Here is a 20,167-nt window from a genome sequence, read left to right as displayed (position 1 = left end):
CAGAGACTGAGACTAACACCATTAGAAAAAGTAAATGGCCAAACAACAAAGTAGTGTCGTAGCCATGTTAATGAAGGTTAATAAATATAAATAGAAAATGGAAATAAGGTGATAATTTTTATTGGACTAATTTAAATACATTTTTGACTGTCGGAGACCAAAACCTCCTTTCTCAGGTCAGGACAGATACCATAACAGCAACGTACTGTCCTGACTTGAGAAAGGAGGTTTTGGCTTATTTTTATTTAATTTATAATGTAATGATTGGAATATGTCAGTTTTTGACATTTACGTCTGCTATCTTTATATTTTGCACAGAACTGGGGGACATGCCTCACTTATTTTCTGGTGTTCACTGTATGCAGAGTCTAGGCTGCATTTTTACAGCCATTTTCGTCGCCCTTCTCTGCACCTTTTCTAATTCCACTATATCTTTTTTGAGATGTGACGACCAGAATTGAAAGCAAAATTCGAGGTGCGGTCGCACCATGGAGCGATACAAAGGCATTATAACATCCTCATTTTTGTTTTCCATTCCTTTCCTAATAATACCTAACATTCTATTTGCTTTCTTAGCCACAGCAGCACACTGAGCAGAAGGTTTCAACGTATCATCGACGATGACACCTAGATCCCTTTATTGGTCCGTGACTCCTAACGTGGAACCTTGCATGACGTAGCTATAATTTGGGTCCCTTTTTCCCACATGCATCACTTTGCACTTGCTCACATTAAACGTCATCTGCCATTTAGCCGCCCAGTCTCCCAGTCTCGTAAGGTCCTCTTGTAATTTTTCACAATCCTCCCGCGATTTAACGACTTTGAATAACTTTGTCATTAGTAAATTTAATTACCTCACTAGTTACTCCCATCTCTAGGTCATTTATAAATATGTTAAAAAGCAACGGTCCCAGCACAGACCCCTGGGGAACCCCACTATCTAACCTTCTCCATTGAGAATACTGACCATTTAACCCTACTCTCTGTTTTCTATCTTTTAACCAGTTTTTAATCCACAATAGAACACTACCTCCTATCCCATGACTCTCCAATTTCGTCTGGAGTCTTTCATGAGGTACTTTGTCAAATGCCTTCTGAAAATCCAAATACACAATATCAACCGGCTCACCTTTATCCACATGTTTGTTCACCCCTTCAAAGAAATATAGTAGATTGGTGAGGCAAGAGTTCCCTTCACTAAATCCATGTTGACTTTGTCTCATTAATCCATGCTTTTGAATATGCTCTGTAATTTGGTTCTTAATAATAGTCTCTACCATTTTGCCCGGCACCGACGTCAGACTCAGCGGTCTATAATTTCCTGGATCTCCTCTGGAACCTTTTTTAAAAATCGGCGTTACATTGGCCACCCTCCAATCTTCAGGTACTACACTTGATTTTAAGGATAAATTACATATTACTAACAATAGCTCCGCAAGCTCATTTTTCAGTTCTATCAGTACTCTGGGATGAATGCCATCCGGTCCAGGAGATTTGCTACTCTTCAGTTTGTAGAGCTGCCCCATTACATCCTCCAGGTTTACAGAGAATTCATTAAGTTTCTCCGACTCGTCAGCTTTGAATACCATTTCCGGCACCGTTATCCCTCCCAGATCTTCCTCAGTGAAGACTGAAGCAAAGAATTCATTTAATCTCTTCGCTACGGCTTTGTCTTCCCTGATCGCCCCTTTTACTTTGTATTATAGGTACTTCACAGTATGCTTGGGACTGGAGAGGGTCTATGTTTTTACTGAGATTACACCAAAATCAACTTTTTTTTTTTTGTACGGTGAGTTCCTGGGGAAATGCCCATTTTCTGCTTTACATCCATTCTTAGAGAAGGAACTGAGGGGGATTTCCTTGGATGCAAAACATATGTTTAAATTAACAGCTTGGTAATCCAATGTACAGTGTCAGGGGTTGGTATTTTTTATATTAGATTTCTTAGGCTACATATATAAACTGCTACTTCAAATGTATTTACCTGTTTTATTACACAGTTTTAAAAGGTGTATATATTTGTTATACAGCAAATTGGAGGATATACACCATTGTAATAATTATTTTGCAGGATACTGTGTTGTGTGTTGAGATGTTGACCAGACTCAAGTCTACTATTATGGCAAAGTTTAAGTTATGGGATAATGTGACTATATTTAAAAATATCAGTGTTTCTACAGTTTCCATAAGTGTGTGTATGGGGGCTGAGGGGGGGGGGGGTTATGTTGATGCAGGACAGCTGTTGGACAGAGTGTTTACTTAGAATTCTATCATCAAATGCACTCTAAGACATTATTTATGAGTATACCAAGCACAACTCACACTTGTATGCCTAGTGCCCCCCATGTTAAGTCTGTGCCCCCAAATGTCAGGTCTGGCTACGCCACTGCCTTAGACTGCAAGCATTCTCTAGCATAGTATCTAGAACAAGCAAAACCTCATAGGAAATCCTCTCAGCTTTTTGTATGTTTTGGTCCTAACAGGTTGGAAATTCCCATCATGAAGCATACAGTCTCTACTTGGTTGGCTAGCTGTATCTCCTATATGTACACTCAGGCTGGGCTGACCCTCCTTGGCCAGGTCACCGCTCATAATGTGAGAGCTAAGGTGGCCTCAGTAGCCCACTTCCACTCTGCTTCTATTCAAGACTTTTGCAATGCGACTATTATCCTGTAACGGAATTCAAACATGCATGGGATAAACATAAAGGAATCCTGTTCAGAAGGAATGGATCCTCAGGAGCTTAACCGAGATTGGATAGCAGAGCTGGTAGTGGGAGGCGGGGCTGGAGGTTGGGAGGCGGGGATAGTGCTGGGCAGACTTATACGGTCTGTGCCAGAGCCGGTGGTGGGAGGCAGGGATAGTGCTGGGCAGACTTATACGGTCTGTGCCCTGAAGAGCACAGGTACAAATCAAAGTAGGGTATACACAAAAAGTAGCACACATGAATTGTCTTGTTGGGCAGACTGGATGGACCATACAGGTCTTTTTTCTGCCGTCATCTACTATGTTACACGTGGTCTTATTTATTTATTTATTGAGATTTATTGACCACCTGTATGAAGAGATTCACCCAAGGCGGTGTACAGGAAGTACAGTTTAACACTTCTGTCCACACCTTTACTACTCATATTGTCTGGAGCAGTATTCCAGGCTGCACTGTGAGTATTGTATGAAATTCTGGTTGCTGTATCTCAAAACAGTTGTAATGGCACTGGAAAAGGTACAAAGAAGGGTAACCAAAATGATTAAAGGGATAGAATGATTCTCATATGAGGAAAGGCTATAGAGCTCTTCAGCTTCAAGAAGAAACAGGGTGTATAAAATCTTGAATTGATTGGAACAGAACATAAGTGTTGCCATACCGGGACAGACCAAAGGTCCATCAAGCCCAGTATCCTGTTTCCAACAGTGGCCAATCCAGGTCACAAGTACCTGGCAAGATCCCAGAACAGTAAAACAGATTTTATGCTGCTTATCCTAGAAATAAGCAGTGGATTTTCCCAAGTCTATCTTAATAATGGCTTACAGACTTTTCTTTTAGGAAATTATTCAAACCTTTTTAAATCCTGCTAACCTAACTAGGCTAACTGCTAAACTAACAGATAAACACAAATCAATTATTTATACTCTCAAAAAGTACAAAGAGTAGAGACACTCCATGAAGTTACATATCAGCACATTTAAAACAGATAGGAGAAAATATTTATTCATTCAGTGTATAGTTAAGCTCTGGGACTCACTGCTGGAGCAAGTGATAAAAGCCGTTAATGTAGCTGAGTTTAATAAAAAGTTTGGATAAATCCCTGGAGGAAAAGTTCATAAACCATTATTAAGGTAGACCTAGAGAAAGCCACAGCTTTTCCCTGGGGTTAAGTAGCATGGAATCTTGCTACTTTTTGGGACTCTGCCAGGTACTTTTGACCTGGACTGGCCACTGTTAGAAACAGGATACTGGGCTAGAGAACCCTTGGTCTGACCCAGTAAAGTTGCTTTGAAGACATACTTGTTTGCTAAAGCCTTTGAACTGAACCTGAGGACAACCTGAGTTCTCCTGGCATCGGGGTACCCAGACCTGTATATAGATCTGTACATATATATATTTTTTATTTTTAGAATGAGTTCGTCAGGTCTCTAATTCTCTTTTCTATAATTTTATGGTGTTCCTTTCTATCTTGATATTCTGTTTTCTAAGCCACCTTGTTTTATGTAAAAAAAAAAAAAAAAAATCATAAACCATATCTTATATTATGTTATCCTGCTGGATATTTGTGATTTGGGTTGACCACTATTGGAAACAGGATACTGGGCTTGACAGACCTTTGGTCTGACCCAATATGGCATTTAAGTTCTTATGTTCTTATTCAGAGACCATTTTTGGGGGGCTCCTCAAGGTTCTCTCACTCAGTCTTCTTGAGGTCACCTTAGATTTAGGGGTACAGCTCTCTTGCTGACTGATGAAAGAATAGAGGTATCTCTTAGAGGGTGCCATTTTTCAAGAGATAATCCATGCTGATCATAAGAGTTTGCTTCATATTCAGGCCATCAGGTATTTGAACCCCCTAGCAGGCCTGTTGGTCCAAGTTCTTATCCCAATTCTAGTTTATCATTACCCAGGCTCAAAGAATATGAAAGCCAATGCTCTCAACAATTTTCTCTGCAGAATATCTTACTGTTGATAAAGGCCAAATTAAATCATCATCCAGGATTGTTGTTAACATTGTGAAATCAGAACTTTGAAGAAAATTCTTCAAGAATTAACTTCTAAAACCTTCTGGTAGCCCTCTATGTGCAGAGATTGTACAGCTTATGTATAGGCTTGTCCTGTGAATGCAAGAACCAGCATGCTTCATTGCCACCTTACTGGTCTGTTGCAATCACTTCCAGCTGTAGTTACACCTTGGGCCCACCTCTCCATGGATTATATCACTGACCTCCTAAACTCTGATGGATGTGTAGCAATCTTGGTAGTGGTTGATCAGTTTTCCTGCATGTCACATTTTGCTGCTATTGCCAAGTTACCATTTGAATCCCAACTTGTGGTTGTATTTTCTAATGAGATTTAACATCTATATGGGATTCGGTTTCCATTTTCCAATCAGGATCCACTATTTCTGTCAGGTTCTGGAAGCTAGTTTCTAAAAATTCAGGCATTGCTTTCTATTTTTCTTCTGGGTTCCATCTTCAGATCAAAAGGCTAACAGAAAGGATCAACCAAGATCAATAGCAATTTATGTGGTTAAGATGATTGAGTTAATCTGCTTCCAAGGACTGAGTTTATCTGCAGTAATCATGTAAATGAGTCTACAGGGTTTCCCCTTTCTTTGCAGTCTATGGCCAACACTCTGGCTATCTTCTGTTCCATTTATGACAGTTCCCACAGCCTGTAACTTGGCCTAGCACTTCTAAGACATCTGGAGGCAGGAAATCCACACTTCTGGTGAAGGCCACAGTGCAAATAAGTCCAAAGAAGACACTAGAGGCCAGAACCCCAAATTAATGTGGGCAATAAAGGTTGGCTGTCTACAAAGATTATGGGGTTGAAAGTTCCTTATGCCAAACTTGATCCTTCGTTCCTTGTGTCCAATACCATTACCGATTAACCCAGTAATTATATGTCTGAATCTTAAGGACCCTCTTATATTACCCTCCTTTTTTTATTTAGCCCCATTGAAAACTGTCAGAGCAGGTCTATCAGATCCCTTTGGTAAGCCAGGTGTTTCCTTGATCCGGTCCTCTTGGATGAACAACAAAAGATCAAGATAGAATAGATTCTGGATTTCAGGACATTCCTCAGGAAGGTACAATATCTGGTACATTGGAAAGGATTCAGTCTAGAGGAGAGGTCTTGAGTCAGTGCAGCCAATCTTATGAATCTACCCTTCAAACAAAATTCCTGACAAACGTCTGGAGGCCATCCTTAAAGGAAATGAATCTGTGAAGTTCCACCACCAGCTTGCCGATAGCTATTCCTAAGAGGACTTCAGGATGGAGTGAACTTCCATCTTCTACCCAGGAGGTATATGTTTGTCCATGTTGGTTTGATCACTCCTACTTTCCTATTTTCTGTATAGTTCCCACTTCCTTTTAGAAGCCATCTTACTTGAAATCATTTCCTGTTTTTCATAAATATATATCTGGGGCCTGAAGAGTAGCAGGAACTCACTGGGGATAGATAACAGAGAGGTACATGCTAGAGCAGTGGATGATTAAGATCTGCAAAGATATAGTGGAATTAGAAAAGGTTCAAAGAAGAACGACCAAAATGATAAGGGGATGGAACTCCTCTCGTATGAGGACAGGCTAAAGAGGTTAGGGCTCTTCAGCTTGGAAAAGAGACGGATGAGGGAAATATGATTGAGGTCTACAAAATCCTGAGGGGTGTAGAATGAGTAGAAGTAAATTGATTTTTTTTTACTTGTTCCAAAAGTACAAAGACTAGGGGACACTCGAGGAAGTTACATGGAAATACTCTGAAAACAAATAGGAGGAAATAGTTTTTCACTCAACAAATAGTTAAGCTCTGGAACTCTTTGCCAGAAGATGTAGTAATAGCGGTTAGCCTATCTGAGTTTAAAAAAGGTTTGGACAAATTCCTGGAGGAAAAGTCCATAGTCTGCTGTTGAGACAGACATGGGAAGCAACTGCTTGGCCTGGGATTTGTAGTATGGAGTGTTGCCACGATTTGGGTTTCTGCAGTTCTGTACTGCAAGTCAGTTTTTCTCCAGACTTTCATTCCCCACTATGCTTTTGCTGTGGCCTGCTCAGACCTCCAAAGTGGCCCTGTTATTGTGAGTGTATTCAAATGTACCTGTTTTCATGCCAACATTTCTGCTGGGTCTGATATCACACCACCCTCCAGGGTGCCAATTTGGTACGATAAGGACCTGGTAGATGCCAGCACCTAAGAACTCAGCTTGAGGAGAATTCCATGTCCTCCTTTTGGCTGAGTTGCTCCATCCTACAGTGGTTCTTGTTTCATCCCTGGTCTTTGGCCAAACCCCCATTCCAAAATCCCAGAGTCTCAGAAGAACTGAGAAAAGAACCGTCAGATTTAAATGCCTTTACAACCTAGGTGCTCTGTTATAAAATTGCCCTCATTACGTGCTAAAATAATGTTCTCGGTAATGTTAGAAGCTGGTACAGTAAATCTTCATTTGTAATACCCATGGTGCTGATCTGGCTGCTGCTGTGCCTATTCTTAATGAAGCTGGTCAGCTGCTCAGATAGATGCATTGATGTTAAATTGGATATTTTAGGAATACTGTACGTCAGTTTGTTGTAAAAATAATACAGTACATGGTAGTAAGGTTGTTTCTTTGTCTGTAGCTTTTCATGTTGTCTGTTTCAGACCATGTGACCTGAGTGACTTGGAGTACCTGGATGAGGAATTCCACCAGAGCTTACAGTGGATGAAGGACAATGATATTACTGATATCTTGGACCTCACATTCACAGTTAATGAAGAAGTGTTTGGACAGGTGAGTCTAAGTGATCTGGGCTTTATTCTTACTTAAGATCTTGAAAGGCACATTCCCATTTTAAAAAGAAACATACAACTGGGACCATTTCAAATAAATATATTCACATTGTTTTGAATTTTTCATTTTCATCTTGCTTTTAATCTTTTATCTCTTCCAAACCCCCTCTGCAGAACCTGCACCAGCTGATCAAAAACTTTGAGCTAAAACCTCCCAAGGGGCGTACCCCCTCCCACACTTCCTTTTGGCAGCCTATATCAACCATTGACAGAAGAGATTGCTTATCTTAGAGATTTCTGTTCCTTCATCTGGACAGTCAAAACTCTAAAGCTTGTTATCAAAATCCACTTGACAAAACACAAACACTCAGTTCTAGAAAGTGCATCGCAAGTCTCTATAGTACAGGTCTGTATTCACATGAGACCTGAAGTATACAGAGTTCCCTTTCATTAGTAAGAAATCCTTATGCATAATAGATAAAAGCTGGCTGCAGACTCTCTTTATTGGAGGGTACTATGGTGGTGCCATTTGTCATATAGAAGACTATTCTTGTAATGCGTTATTCTTAAAAGTACAGTCAGAATATTAAAACAAATCTGTATCCAGTTAATTGTTACCTTCTGACTGAAAGCCCTCTCCCATGTTTATTTTTTGTCTTTTGGCAGGTGACAGAAAGAGAGCTAAAATCTGGTGGTTCAAACACACTAGTAACAGAGAAAAATAAAAAGGAATATATTGAAAAGATGGTGAAGTGGCGAGTGGAACGAGGTGTGGTTCAGCAAACAGAAGCTCTCGTCCGGGGTTTCTATGAGGTATCTAAAACACATCTCTCTCTCTCTGATTGATATCAGTGTGTAAAACCAAAGGGGAAATAGGTTAGATAAAAGGAGAGAATGAGGTAGTAAGCAGGGGAACCAGCAGAAAACAGAAATCTTAAATTCATAAACTTTATTTATTTATTGCATTTGTATCCCACATTTTCCCACCTATTTGCAGGCTCAATGTGGCTTACAGAGACCTGTTATGGCATCACCATATCAGGGTACAAAAGATACAGTTGATGTTACAGAGATATCAAGGATAACAAGGATCGTAAGTTAGTCTAATCAAACAGTTATAAAAGATAATCATAGTAAGGGATGAGTGATGTTATGTTGTAAGTAGTTATGGGTTTATTGCATTTGATAAACTACCCTTAATGTACAAATGAATTGTTTGGCTCAGCATATATAGAAGAAATGGTATGGGGTTCTGATCTAGATAGGCTTTAGGGGCATAAATGGCTATTAAATGATTTCCATACCTATTTAACAGAGAAGGAAGCACTTATGGAACTTATACAAATGAAAGAATTGGCAGTGGAAGCTCATGCTGTCACTGGCGTAGCTAGGACTGAATGGACCCTGAGCAAAAATATTACGATGGGCCCCCTGTAATACCATCTCTCCTAAGGTAGTGGGGATGGGGAGGGGACACCCCTTCGCAGCTCCAGTAAACAGTCTGCAAAAAGCAAACACATTCCAGATCTATATAGAAAAACTGTCATAGATATAGTAATAGAAACTGAAATGCAAGATATCAGAGATGCACATTTCCCAGAGCTGATATACTACAATTAAAATATATATTTTTTTAATTTAATTTTCTATCTTTGTTGGTCCCAGTGTTTTTTCTTAACTCTCTTTCCAGGGTCTCCTATCCTTTTTACATTTCCTCCTTCTCTTTGTCCACCAGCCAGCTTCCCTCTATGTCCCCTATCAACCCTGTTCAGCATCTCCCCTCTGTGTCCCTGTCCTTCCCCCTTGCTCAGCATTGGCTCCCAATTGAAGCTCACTGCCAATTTAAATACACTCTATGGTTCTGCCTCTGAATATTTGGCTAGTTTGTTAATTTTGGGAATGATAGACCACCCTCTTAGGTAAAGGGATAATGCTCTGTTACAGTACCCTACTTTGAAAAAATACAAATCCATTCATGCAGTGGGATTTGCTTATAGCTCTGCCCAGTGTTTGAACTCCATTCCCTCTGAACTGAGGCTAATTTTAGGTTACCTGGAGTTTCTTAAGCAGTTAAGAACCCACTTTTTTTGTATCTATCTGATGGAGGAGATACTTAATTTTGGTATGTTAGATACTCTGCTGTTTTTTGTGGATTTAATGTATGTTCTAGGTAATGTTACTTCCTAGGGTTGGCCTAGTTTTTATATATTGTAATCCACACTGATCCAAAATTTGGTATGTAGTGGAATATAAGATTTAATTGTAATTGTAATCTGCCCTTGTGTTTGTTGGATTATTTGTAGTAAATAATTAGCAGATTTTAGTACACACAGCTTCAGCTTTAGAAATGTTAATTTCTTTTCTTCATCTCTCTCATACACCCCAGAATAATTCACTGCTGAGTCACTTTAAAGTTGAAGTAACAAAACATCTGTTTACTCACAGTTTGTAGTTAGATTATATTCAGACAGGCTTATATATACATAATACTATACATTTGGATTATCAGCTCTTTCCATGTGCTTAGATGGTAATGGATGCTCACACCACCATAGATCCTCTCAGCTAGGAGAGATCATGAGCACCAATGTGCTGTGCCTAACCCCCACAGGAAGTTGCATGGGTGTGACCTCTCTAGGTAATTCACATCAGAGGTCACAGAGTAATCACAGAGAAAAAATTGGTGACAGGCAATGCATGTAAAATACAATACATTATTCCAACAAACCCCTTCTCATGCATAACTGTCATGCAATTATTAATTCACACAAAGTCCAAGCTTTATACGCAGATTCTCAAAACGTTCTCTGGGTAACGGTTTGGTCATGATGTCAGCTGTCATCTCACTGGTGTGACAATAGTGTAGACTGATGACCCCTTCTTTCGCCAGCTCTCGCACGTTGTGATATTTCGTTGCGATGTGCTTGGTGCGTGACTGAACCTTGTCATTCTGTGACAGTCGGATGCAGCTCTGATTATCTTCCATTATATGGATTGGTCTCTGTTCAGCTATTCCAAAATCCAGCAAAAGTTTTTCAATCCACATCAGTTCTCTGCATGCTTCTGATACAGCCACGTATTCAGCTTCTGTAGAAGACAGACTCACAATACTTTGTTTATGACTGGCCCATGAAATTTGTACATTTCCATACATAAACACATATCCACTTGTGGATTTATAATCAGAATGATCCCCTGCCCAATCTGAATCACAGTAACATATTAGTTTTGGATTACTATTGGCTGAAATCTTTAATTTACAATCAATGGTACCTTTTAAATACCTTACCATCCTTTTAACTGCAGTCCAATCTGATTTGGTAGGTGAGCTGACCCTTCTGCTCAAAATTCCTACTGCATTTGCTATATCAGCCCTGTATGTGGTAGTCAGATATAAAAGCTTACCTATGGCTGATCTATATTGGATGTTATCTGGTAAAGGTTCTCTTACTGTTTCATCCTTCAGAAAATCAGTGATCATGGGAGTGCTTACAACTTGGGCATCTTGCATACCTAAACTTTCAATAAGCTCATTTATTTTCTGCTTCTGGCTTAGAAGATAAGAACCATCATTTTGTTTCTCAATTTCTATACCAAGATAGTATGACACATTACCAAGTTCTTTTATCTCAACATTCAGGTTTAAATATTTTACAATGTCCTTGTACTCTTGCTCACTTTTGCTTGCAATGAGCAGATCATCAACAAAAGCTAAAATGTATGCATATTGTCCATTTCTGCTCCTAGTGTATAAGCATTTATCTGCTTCACCTTGCTTAAATCCTAAATTTGTCAATATTTCATGCAATTTGTCATTCCAACATTTTGCACTTTGCTTTAATCCATAAATACCTTTGTTTAATTTACACACTAGCTGTCTTTGTTTTGTATTTATGAAACCTGTTGGCTGTTCCATGTACAAGTCTTCAGTTATATCTCCATGAAGAAATGCTGTTTTCACATCAATGTGGTTGACTTGCATGCCTTTTGAGACTGCAATGCTCAGAAGTGTTCTAATTGTCGTGTGTTTCACTACAGGTGCAAACACTTCATCAAAATCTTCTCCATATTTTTGAAGATATCCCTTTGCGACTAATCTGGCTTTATACCTTTCCACTTTTCCTTGTGCATTCCTTTTTAACTTGAATACCCATTTGCATCCTATAGCTTTCTTGCCAGGAGGTAATTTTGTAAGAATCCAAGTATTATTCTTATGCAATGCATCAATTTCTTCTTGTGCAGCTTTACGCCATTCAGCAGCTTCTTCTGCTGGCATTTTCTCAATCTCATCCCATGTTAAGGGCTCTTGAGCTTCTGCTGACTTTGTTAGGTAAGACAGTCTTGGGGGTGGAACACCTTTGTTTTCCCTGGATGAGCGTCTGACAACAGGTTGGTCCGACCTTTCCACATCCTCTAAATCTGAGAGTCCTTCTCCAATTGATTCCCCTTCTCCAACTGTACTGTCTCCTGCGATGATCCTTTCTGTGTCTGCTTCCTCTGCCTGTTCCTCGTTAGATACAGATGAGTTGCTTTCAGACATCTGCCTTGGTATGGCATTTATATACACTGGCATGTCTATTATGGTTCTAGTTTCATATTCTGGATGATAAGGCTCATCTGGGATAATCCAGCCTTTATCAACCCTTTTGTTTTCATCAAAATATGTAACATGTCTTATGCCAACAATGCCAGTTTTCAGATTCAAAATTCTATATCCTTTGTGTCCTGGAGCATAGCCAACTAAAATGCCCCTTTCTGTTGTGGAATCCAGCTTATGCCTTCTTTGCTTTGGTACATGAGCATATGCTGTACTTCCAAATGTTCTTATGTGTGACAGGTTTGGCTTCCTACCATGCCATGTCTCATGTGGTGTGCGCTCAGCGCCTTTAGTTGGCATTCTGTTTTGTAGGTACACTGCTGTGAGAATGGCTTCCCCCCATAGTCTTTTAGGGAGATTGCTATCTGACAGCATACATCTGGTCATTTCCACAAGTGACCTAAATTTTCTCTCTGCAACAGAATTTTGCTCTGGTGTATAAGCTACTGTTGTGATATGCTGAATGCCTTCTTGTTCTAGAAATGTGCGCATGGTTTGTGAAGTGAACTCACCACCATTGTCGGTCTGAAGAACCTTTGGTTTTCTTTCAAATTTATTACTCACCATGGCTACGTATTTCTTCAGCATGTCTGTGACTTGACTTTTTTCTTTCAGCAAATAGGCCACACAATATCTAGAGAAATCATCCAAGAATATTAGCACAAATCTGTTATTTCCCAATGATGGGATATTAAACGGTCCACATAAGTCACTGTGTATTAAGTCCAGTACTTTTTTACTCCTATTTCCTGTGTATGCAGGAAATGAGGGTCTTACACCTTTTTGAGTAACACAGTCTATGCATTTCTCCATTTTACCAGTATCTGCACGTATCTGAATGCCGGTGGCTAGTTGCTTACTGTAAAGATCCTGGATCACCTTAAAATCACGATGTCCCAGGCGGCGGTGCCAGATTTCCAGACTACATTTACCATCATTCTTCCTTACTTGCGCCAGATGTGAGGCTTCACCTGAAATGCTCAGTTTATAAATATCATTATGCATAAAAGCTTCAGCATACACTTCATCATTTTTAGAGATTGTGCACTTACTGTTTTCAAAATGAATCGCAAATCCCTTCTTATCTAATGTAGATACACTAAGCATATTGCAAACTGCTTGGGGAATATACAAGACATCACTTACAGGAATTTCTTTAACTTCATTAGACACTTTGCATTTTAAGAATCCAATGCCTTTTGCTTGGATCTTAGCAGTCCCTGCGTTTGCAGTTTTAAGAATACCTTCTTCTGGACACATTTCCTGAAAGAAATCCTTACAATTGGTTAAATGGCATGTGCTCCCCGAATCCAAAATCCAAGTACTTTCATTTGAATTATTATTTACCATAGTCAAAGATTTTTCTGCCATTAGAAAGCTCTTATGTTTATTATTGTCCTTCATACATTTCCTGGTTGGAGAATTCTTTTGTTCCATTGGCTTAGGTGAGCTAGAGGGAGTGTTTTGTGTTTCCTTACACCATTTAGATACATGTCCCTCCTTTCCACATGAGTAGCAAATCAGCTTGCCCTTGGGTGGAGTTTTCCCATAGCTCCGCCTTCCTCTGTTCTTTGCCAAGAAATTTGTTTCATTTCTCTCTGACTGACTTTGAGAACACTTCTCCTCAGAATCATTAATTATGCATTCCTGCCTCAGTTTTGATGCTGCCTGTTCAAAAGATTGCCCTTCAATGGCTTCATTTACAGACCTAAAAACATCAAACTTCTTTGATAGTGAGGTAAAAAGAAATGCTCTTTTCAATGCATCACACATGGGAATTCCAGAAAGTTCTAACTTTTGAAATGAAGACATAAGATGCATAATGTGATCATTACACTTACTTTTATCCCTTAATTTGGTTTCATTCAACTCTGCCAACCAAATTGGTTGCTGTTTTGCATATGTAGTTGCATACATAGTTCTCAGTTTATGTAAAATGTCCTTCACTGTATCTTTTGCCTCCACTAATATGGCTTGTTTCTCTGAGAGAGCTTCCAAAAACATGCACTTCACATAATAGTTTGCATTGTCCCATTCAGCCATATTTTCAGCTGTTCTGTTTTGGTCTAAGCATATATTTAATTTCTTTGCTTGAAGGAGACATATGAATCTTAGTTCCCACTGCTGATAATTAAATTCAGTTAATTTAGGCACCTTGAGAGAGTGGAAAAATGGTGAATTTCCTCCCTCAGCCATTTTCTTAGCCTTCTGTTTGGTGTGTGGGGGGAGAGAGAGACAGACTGAATCTTTCTTTTAAAACTTAAGAGAAAAATGTGGCTTTTTTACTGCCTGGTAATATTTCTCTTCTTTTTCAATTCCTGGACCCTGGGCCCATAACCCTTTTGTTGGATTATTTGTAGTAAATAATTAGCAGATTTTAGTACACACAGCTTCAGCTTTAGAAATGTTAATTTCTTTTCTTCATCTCTCTCATACACCCCAGAATAATTCACTGCTGAGTCACTTTAAAGTTGAAGTAACAAAACATCTGTTTACTCACAGTTTGTAGTTAGATTATATTCAGACAGGCTTATATACAGTGGTGGAAATAAGTATTTGATCCCTTGCTGATTTTGTAAGTTTGCCCACTGACAAAGACATGAGCAGCCCATAATTGAAGGGTAGGTTATTGGTAACAGTGAGAGATAGCACATCACAAATTAAATCCGGAAAATCACATTGTGGAAAGTATATGAATTTATTTGCATTCTGCAGAGGGAAATAAGTATTTGATCCCCCACCAACCAGTAAGAGATCTGGCCCCTACAGACCAGGTAGATGCTCCAAATCAACTCGTTACCTGCATGACAGACAGCTGTCGGCAATGGTCACCTGTATGAAAGACACCTGTCCACAGACTCAGTGAATCAGTCAGACTCTAACCTCTACAAAATGGCCAAGAGCAAGGAGCTGTCTAAGGATGTCAGGGACAAGATCATACACCTGCACAAGGCTGGAATGGGCTACAAAATCATCAGTAAGACGCTGGGCGAGAAGGAGACAACTGTTGGTGCCATAGTAAGAAAATGGAAGAAGTACAAAATGACTGTCAATCGACAAAGATCTGGGGCTCCACGCAAAATCTCACCTCGTGGGGTATCCTTGATCATGAGGAAGGTTAGAAATCAGCCTACAACTACAAGGGGGGAACTTGTCAATGATCTCAAGGCAGCTGGGACCACTGTCACCACGAAAACCATTGGTAACACATTACGACATAACGGATTGCAATCCTGCAGTGCCCGCAAGGTCCCCCTGCTCCGGAAGGCACATGTGACGGCCCGTCTGAAGTTTGCCAGTGAACACCTGGATGATGCCGAGAGTGATTGGGAGAAGGTGCTGTGGTCAGATGAGACAAAAATTGAGCTCTTTGGCATGAACTCAACTCGCCGTGTTTGGAGGAAGAGAAATGCTGCCTATGACCCAAAGAACACCGTCCCCACTGTCAAGCATGGAGGTGGAAATGTTATGTTTTGGGGGTGTTTCTCTGCTAAGGGCACAGGACTACTTCACCGCATCAATGGGAAAATGGATGGGGCCATGTACCGTACAATTCTGAGTGACAACCTCCTTCCCTCCGCCAGGGCCTTAAAAATGGGTCGTGGCTGGGTCTTCCAGCACGACAATGACCCAAAACATACAGCCAAGGCAACAAAGGAGTGGCTCAGGAAGAAGCACATTAGGGTCATGGAGTGGCCTAGCCAGTCACCAGACCTTAATCCCATTGAAAACTTATGGAGGGAGCTGAAGCTGCGAGTTGCCAAGCGACAGCCCAGAACTCTTAATGATTTAGAGATGATCTGCAAAGAGGAGTGGACCAAAATTCCTCCTGACATGTGTGCAAACCTCATCATCAACTACAGAAGACGTCTGACCGGTGTGCTTGCCAACAAGGGTTTTGCCACCAAGTATTAGGTCTTGTTTGCCAGAGGGATTAAATACTTATTTCCCTCTGCAGAATGCAAATAAATTTCATATACTTTCCACAATGTGATTTTCCGGATTTAATTTGTGATGTGCTATCTCTCACTGTTACCAATAACCTACCCTTCAATTATGGGCTGCTCATGTCTTTGTCAGTGGGCAAACTTACAAAATCAGCAAGGGATCAAATACTTATTTCCACCACTGTATACATAATACTATACATTTGGATTATCAGCTCTTTCCATGTGCTTAGATGGTAATGGATGCTCACACCACCATAGATCCTCTCAGCTAGGAGAGATCATGAGCACCAATGTGCTGTGCCTAACCCCCACAGGAAGTTGCATGGGTGTGACCTCTCTAGGTAATTCACATCAGAGGTCACAGAGTAATCACAGAGAAAAAATTGGTGACAGGCAATGCATGTAAAATACAATACATTATTCCAACAGTAGTGTCCCTATCTCCCCTCTCCCCCATATTCAGAATCTCCCCTCTGTGTCCCTATCTTATTCTGTCCAGTATCTCCTTTCTGTGTCTCTGTTCCTTCCTCTGTGTCCAGTATCGCTCCTCTGTGAACCTGTCACTATGCTTCCTCCATGCCCAGTGTCACTTCTCTATATCCCTGTTCCTCCCCATGTGCAGCTGCTCCCCTCTCTCTTCCCTTCCACTTGCTCCAACTTCACCTCTGGGTAGCATCTCTTGCTCTATTACCCTGATATTCCCTTCCTCCGTGGTCTGGAATCTCTCTCTCTCTCTCTCCCTCCATTGGTTCAGCATCTCTCCTCTCCCCTCCCTCTCTCTCTCTCTTCCCTCTTCTCTCCCTTCCCCCAGGTTCAACATCTCTCCCCCTCTCTTCCCCATCGTTTTGGTCCAGGTCTTTCTCTCTCTTTCCTCCACTTCCCCCCAGGTCCAGCATCTCTCCTCTTTCTCTATCCCTCTCTTTCCCCCTTCCTGGTTCTAGTCTCACTTCCTTCTCCCACAAGTTTGAGATCTCTACATTACTACTACTACTATTTAGCATTTTCTTCCCCTTCCTCTTCCCCCTCATGAGTCAGGCCCCCCTGCCCCTGCAGTACTCCAAATTCGCAGTGGGTCACATGCTTCCTTGTCATCCACCAGACCAGTCCAGACTAATGGGTTGTGTCCATCCACCAACAGAAGAAAACTGAGAAAATAGTTTGAAGCAATTTGCCCCTTAATGGTATCATGCAGCCTGGAATGCTCAGTATTTTCTCTGTCTCCTAGCAGCTGGTTGACAGGTTGTGCAGCTCTTATCTGGTGCCTGGCTGGCAGCTCCTGGCCTGGTTTCCCCAGGTGTCAGTTGAGCAGGAGATTTTTAGCTGGTTGCATGGAGTGTCTGGTTGGAATAGATGATACCTGGTGGTGCCAGGTCCCTTGTCTCTCAATTGGGGTGACAACTGGTGGTGCCGGCTCCCTCCTCCCTCCCTCCTCTCCACCTCCTCTCCAGCTCCACTCCCTCCTCCTCGCCCCCCCTCTCCAGCTCCACTCCGGCCCTGTGTGGCATCTTAGGTAGTGCTATGAGGCTTAACTTTTGCAGTTCCTGTGGATTTCTGAAGGAACAGCACATCACAAGTATATGGTTTCATGTTATTTTTCCAGGGCTGAGATAATTCTACCTCGGGGGTTGCTGATCTGGGCGGCTGCTCTGCCGTGGATTGTCCTAGATGGATCTCTCTCTGGACTTTGAAGGTTGCCCACCCGCAGAGACCTTTTGTGGGACCTAAGGTCTCCGAAGTTTTTGGTGGGCCGGGGGTTCTATCGGCGGCTGGTTCCCATTTTCCTCTTTGGGGGCATTGCACGTGGCTGTGGCATCAGTTTTCCTTGGGCTTCTAATGATCAGCTGTTTTCCTGCCCAAAAGGGTGTTAACTCTTGATTTTTTGGACTTCAGTCTTCAAGACTGCTCATAAAAAAATAACAAAAAACAAAAGCGAGACTGAAATGATATTTTTGTGCACAGGGCCCAACGAAGCTGGCATTAGCAGTTGGATGCAATGGCTTGCCGGCTCCAGAAACCACTCCTTAATTCTTTTAGCACTTTCCTCCTCACAGTCTGGGAGTCATGATTCCTCAGGACTGCCTCGCCTTTATCTCTGCGGAGTGTAGCCCTCTTTTTGACCACAGGCTTATTTCTGGAAGATACAAGGTGGGCCACTTAGGTTCGGTTTTCTCCAGGGGACCTTTTGTTGGCTTCTTGGGTGGCAGCCTCATTTGCACCCTCTGCCAAGTGACCTGATCTCGGGTTGGCATCAGGTGCTTGTACTGCGGCATGGTACAGGGTGACTTACGTTCACAGCTACCATACAACCATGCCTTGGCTTGCAGGCTTCAGCGAAGATTGATGGCAGTTATGGGGGTGCTGGCATCCTGCCAGGATTCTTAACTGGGTGTTGATATGTACCGGGCTCCTTCTGGAAGGCCACTGTCCCCTCGGGTACTTATGGACCTGCCTTTCTTATGCTGCTGCTGGCAGTGATTCTTGTGGTCCCTTATCTGAATTCTTATGGAAGTTTTCTTGCCTGCAGTCTTTCAGGCTACTAGGGTCCTGCAATGGACTGTGGGTGGGGCTTTAGTTTGGGCTGTAGATTGGATGTCCCCCTCCTTGTAGTCTTTTGTCTTCCTGGGAAGGGGCTATATGCAGAATACTTCCTGGTGTAAGGCATTCCGATGGCCTCGGGGTGAGCCACTTTCTCCCCTTCTGTGGGGTCAGCCACCAGCATTCTCCTTCGGGGGGGTGAGCTGGCCACATTTGGTAGTCCTTTGCCCTCACAGCGGTGCAGGGCTGTTTCTCACCATGGCGAGGGCTTCTCCTCCACTGCATGGGGGTATGCAGCTTCTAGTTTGCCAGGGGGATCCATTTTTGCACATTGGGTTGGATGTGGAGTAGGGTTCCTTCTCTGGAGGTTGGAGTTTCATCTTGGGGCATGGAGTGGGACTGCTTTGCTAGCTGTGCAGCATAATTCTGTCACTGATTGTGGAGACAGAGCGCTACCTCTAGTTGTAGGGAAGGGCTACAGAGCTCCATTTCTGGACGTGGAGCGGAGCTTCGTCTTTGCCAGTAGGGCAGTGCGCCATCTTTACCAGTAGGGCAGTGCTCCATTTATGGATGTTGGACAGAGCTCCATTTCAAAATGGGGAGTAGGGTCCCTTGATGCATATAGAATAGAGCTTCATCTCGGGCTGTGGATTCCCTTACTGGATGGGGTTCAGTGCTGCAGCCTTGACTGTGTTCCGTAGCTGCATCTCTGGAGGTAGAGCAGACCTCTGTCTCCGGATGAGGAATAGGGTGCCATTTCTGGATGGACAGCAGGGCGTCATCTCCAGAGGTGGAATAGGCTCTGTTTCTTGTGATGGATCGGACCTCCATTTCAGGCTGTGGAGCAGGGGCTGTGGAGCGGAAATCCATCTCTGCCTGTAGGAAAGGGGATCCCATCCGTAGTGGTAGAGAACACCTCCCTCTGAAGGCGAGGTGGAGTTTCATCTCCCTGATGTGGCGCGGAGCTCTGTCCCTAGATGCAGCATGGACCTTCTTTTTTGGTTGCGGGGCAGGGCTTCATCTATGAATTGAGACTAGATCTCCATTTCGGAGATCTAGAGTCCTTCTCTGGATGTAGAGCAGAAATTCTTTTTTGGGGAGCAGATCTACATCTCGACATGCAGGACAGAACTCTATGTTCACTTGTGGAGCAGAACTCCATTTCTGCATGTTGGGCCCAACTCTATCTCTGCATGGTGGGTGCTGCTCCCTCTCTTCCTGTTGTAGGCGGCTCCATCTTTGCATGTTGGATGCAGCTCAACCTCTGCAGGTTGAGCATGGCCCCATCTTGCCATCTTGTACTCTACTTCAGGTCTGCCTGTAGTTCGCACCTCCATCTCTGCTTATTGGTTACAGCTGCTTCGGGATGCATCTCTGGCTCTAGCTTTGTCAGTAACCTGAATCTATACATATGGAGCACACCTCCATCTTTGCAAACCCATCTCTGCGTATTGGACCTATCTCCATCTCGGCGTATGTGGCCGGTTGCATGGGTATTGCGAACAGCTCTGTCTTGGCAAGTGGAACACGCTGTCTGTAGGGTGCAGTTTGCACAGCTCCATCGTTACATTCATGTTCTTGTGTATGTCTTTCCATGCCTCGGTG

The 20,167-nt window shown here is 42.2% G+C and overlaps 1 protein-coding gene across 1 annotated transcript in view; it reads left to right on the top strand.

The window, feature by feature from the left end:
* The window catches only part of HECW1 (HECT, C2 and WW domain containing E3 ubiquitin protein ligase 1), a gene marked incomplete at its 5' end in the record, with an annotated part of 389,530 nt that overhangs the window by 355,092 nt on the left and 14,271 nt on the right, over positions 1-20,167 (top strand). The window contains 2 exons of the mRNA XM_030203827.1: positions 7,352-7,481; positions 8,147-8,293. Of these exons, the coding sequence (XP_030059687.1) occupies positions 7,352-7,481; positions 8,147-8,293 (277 nt within the window). The remainder of the gene's footprint in view (positions 1-7,351; positions 7,482-8,146; positions 8,294-20,167) is intronic.

This window comes from Microcaecilia unicolor, chromosome 1 (assembly GCF_901765095.1).
Source record: "Microcaecilia unicolor chromosome 1, aMicUni1.1, whole genome shotgun sequence".
NCBI lineage: Eukaryota > Metazoa > Chordata > Amphibia > Gymnophiona > Siphonopidae > Microcaecilia > Microcaecilia unicolor.
This window is presented reverse-complemented; position numbering and strand designations above follow the sequence as displayed.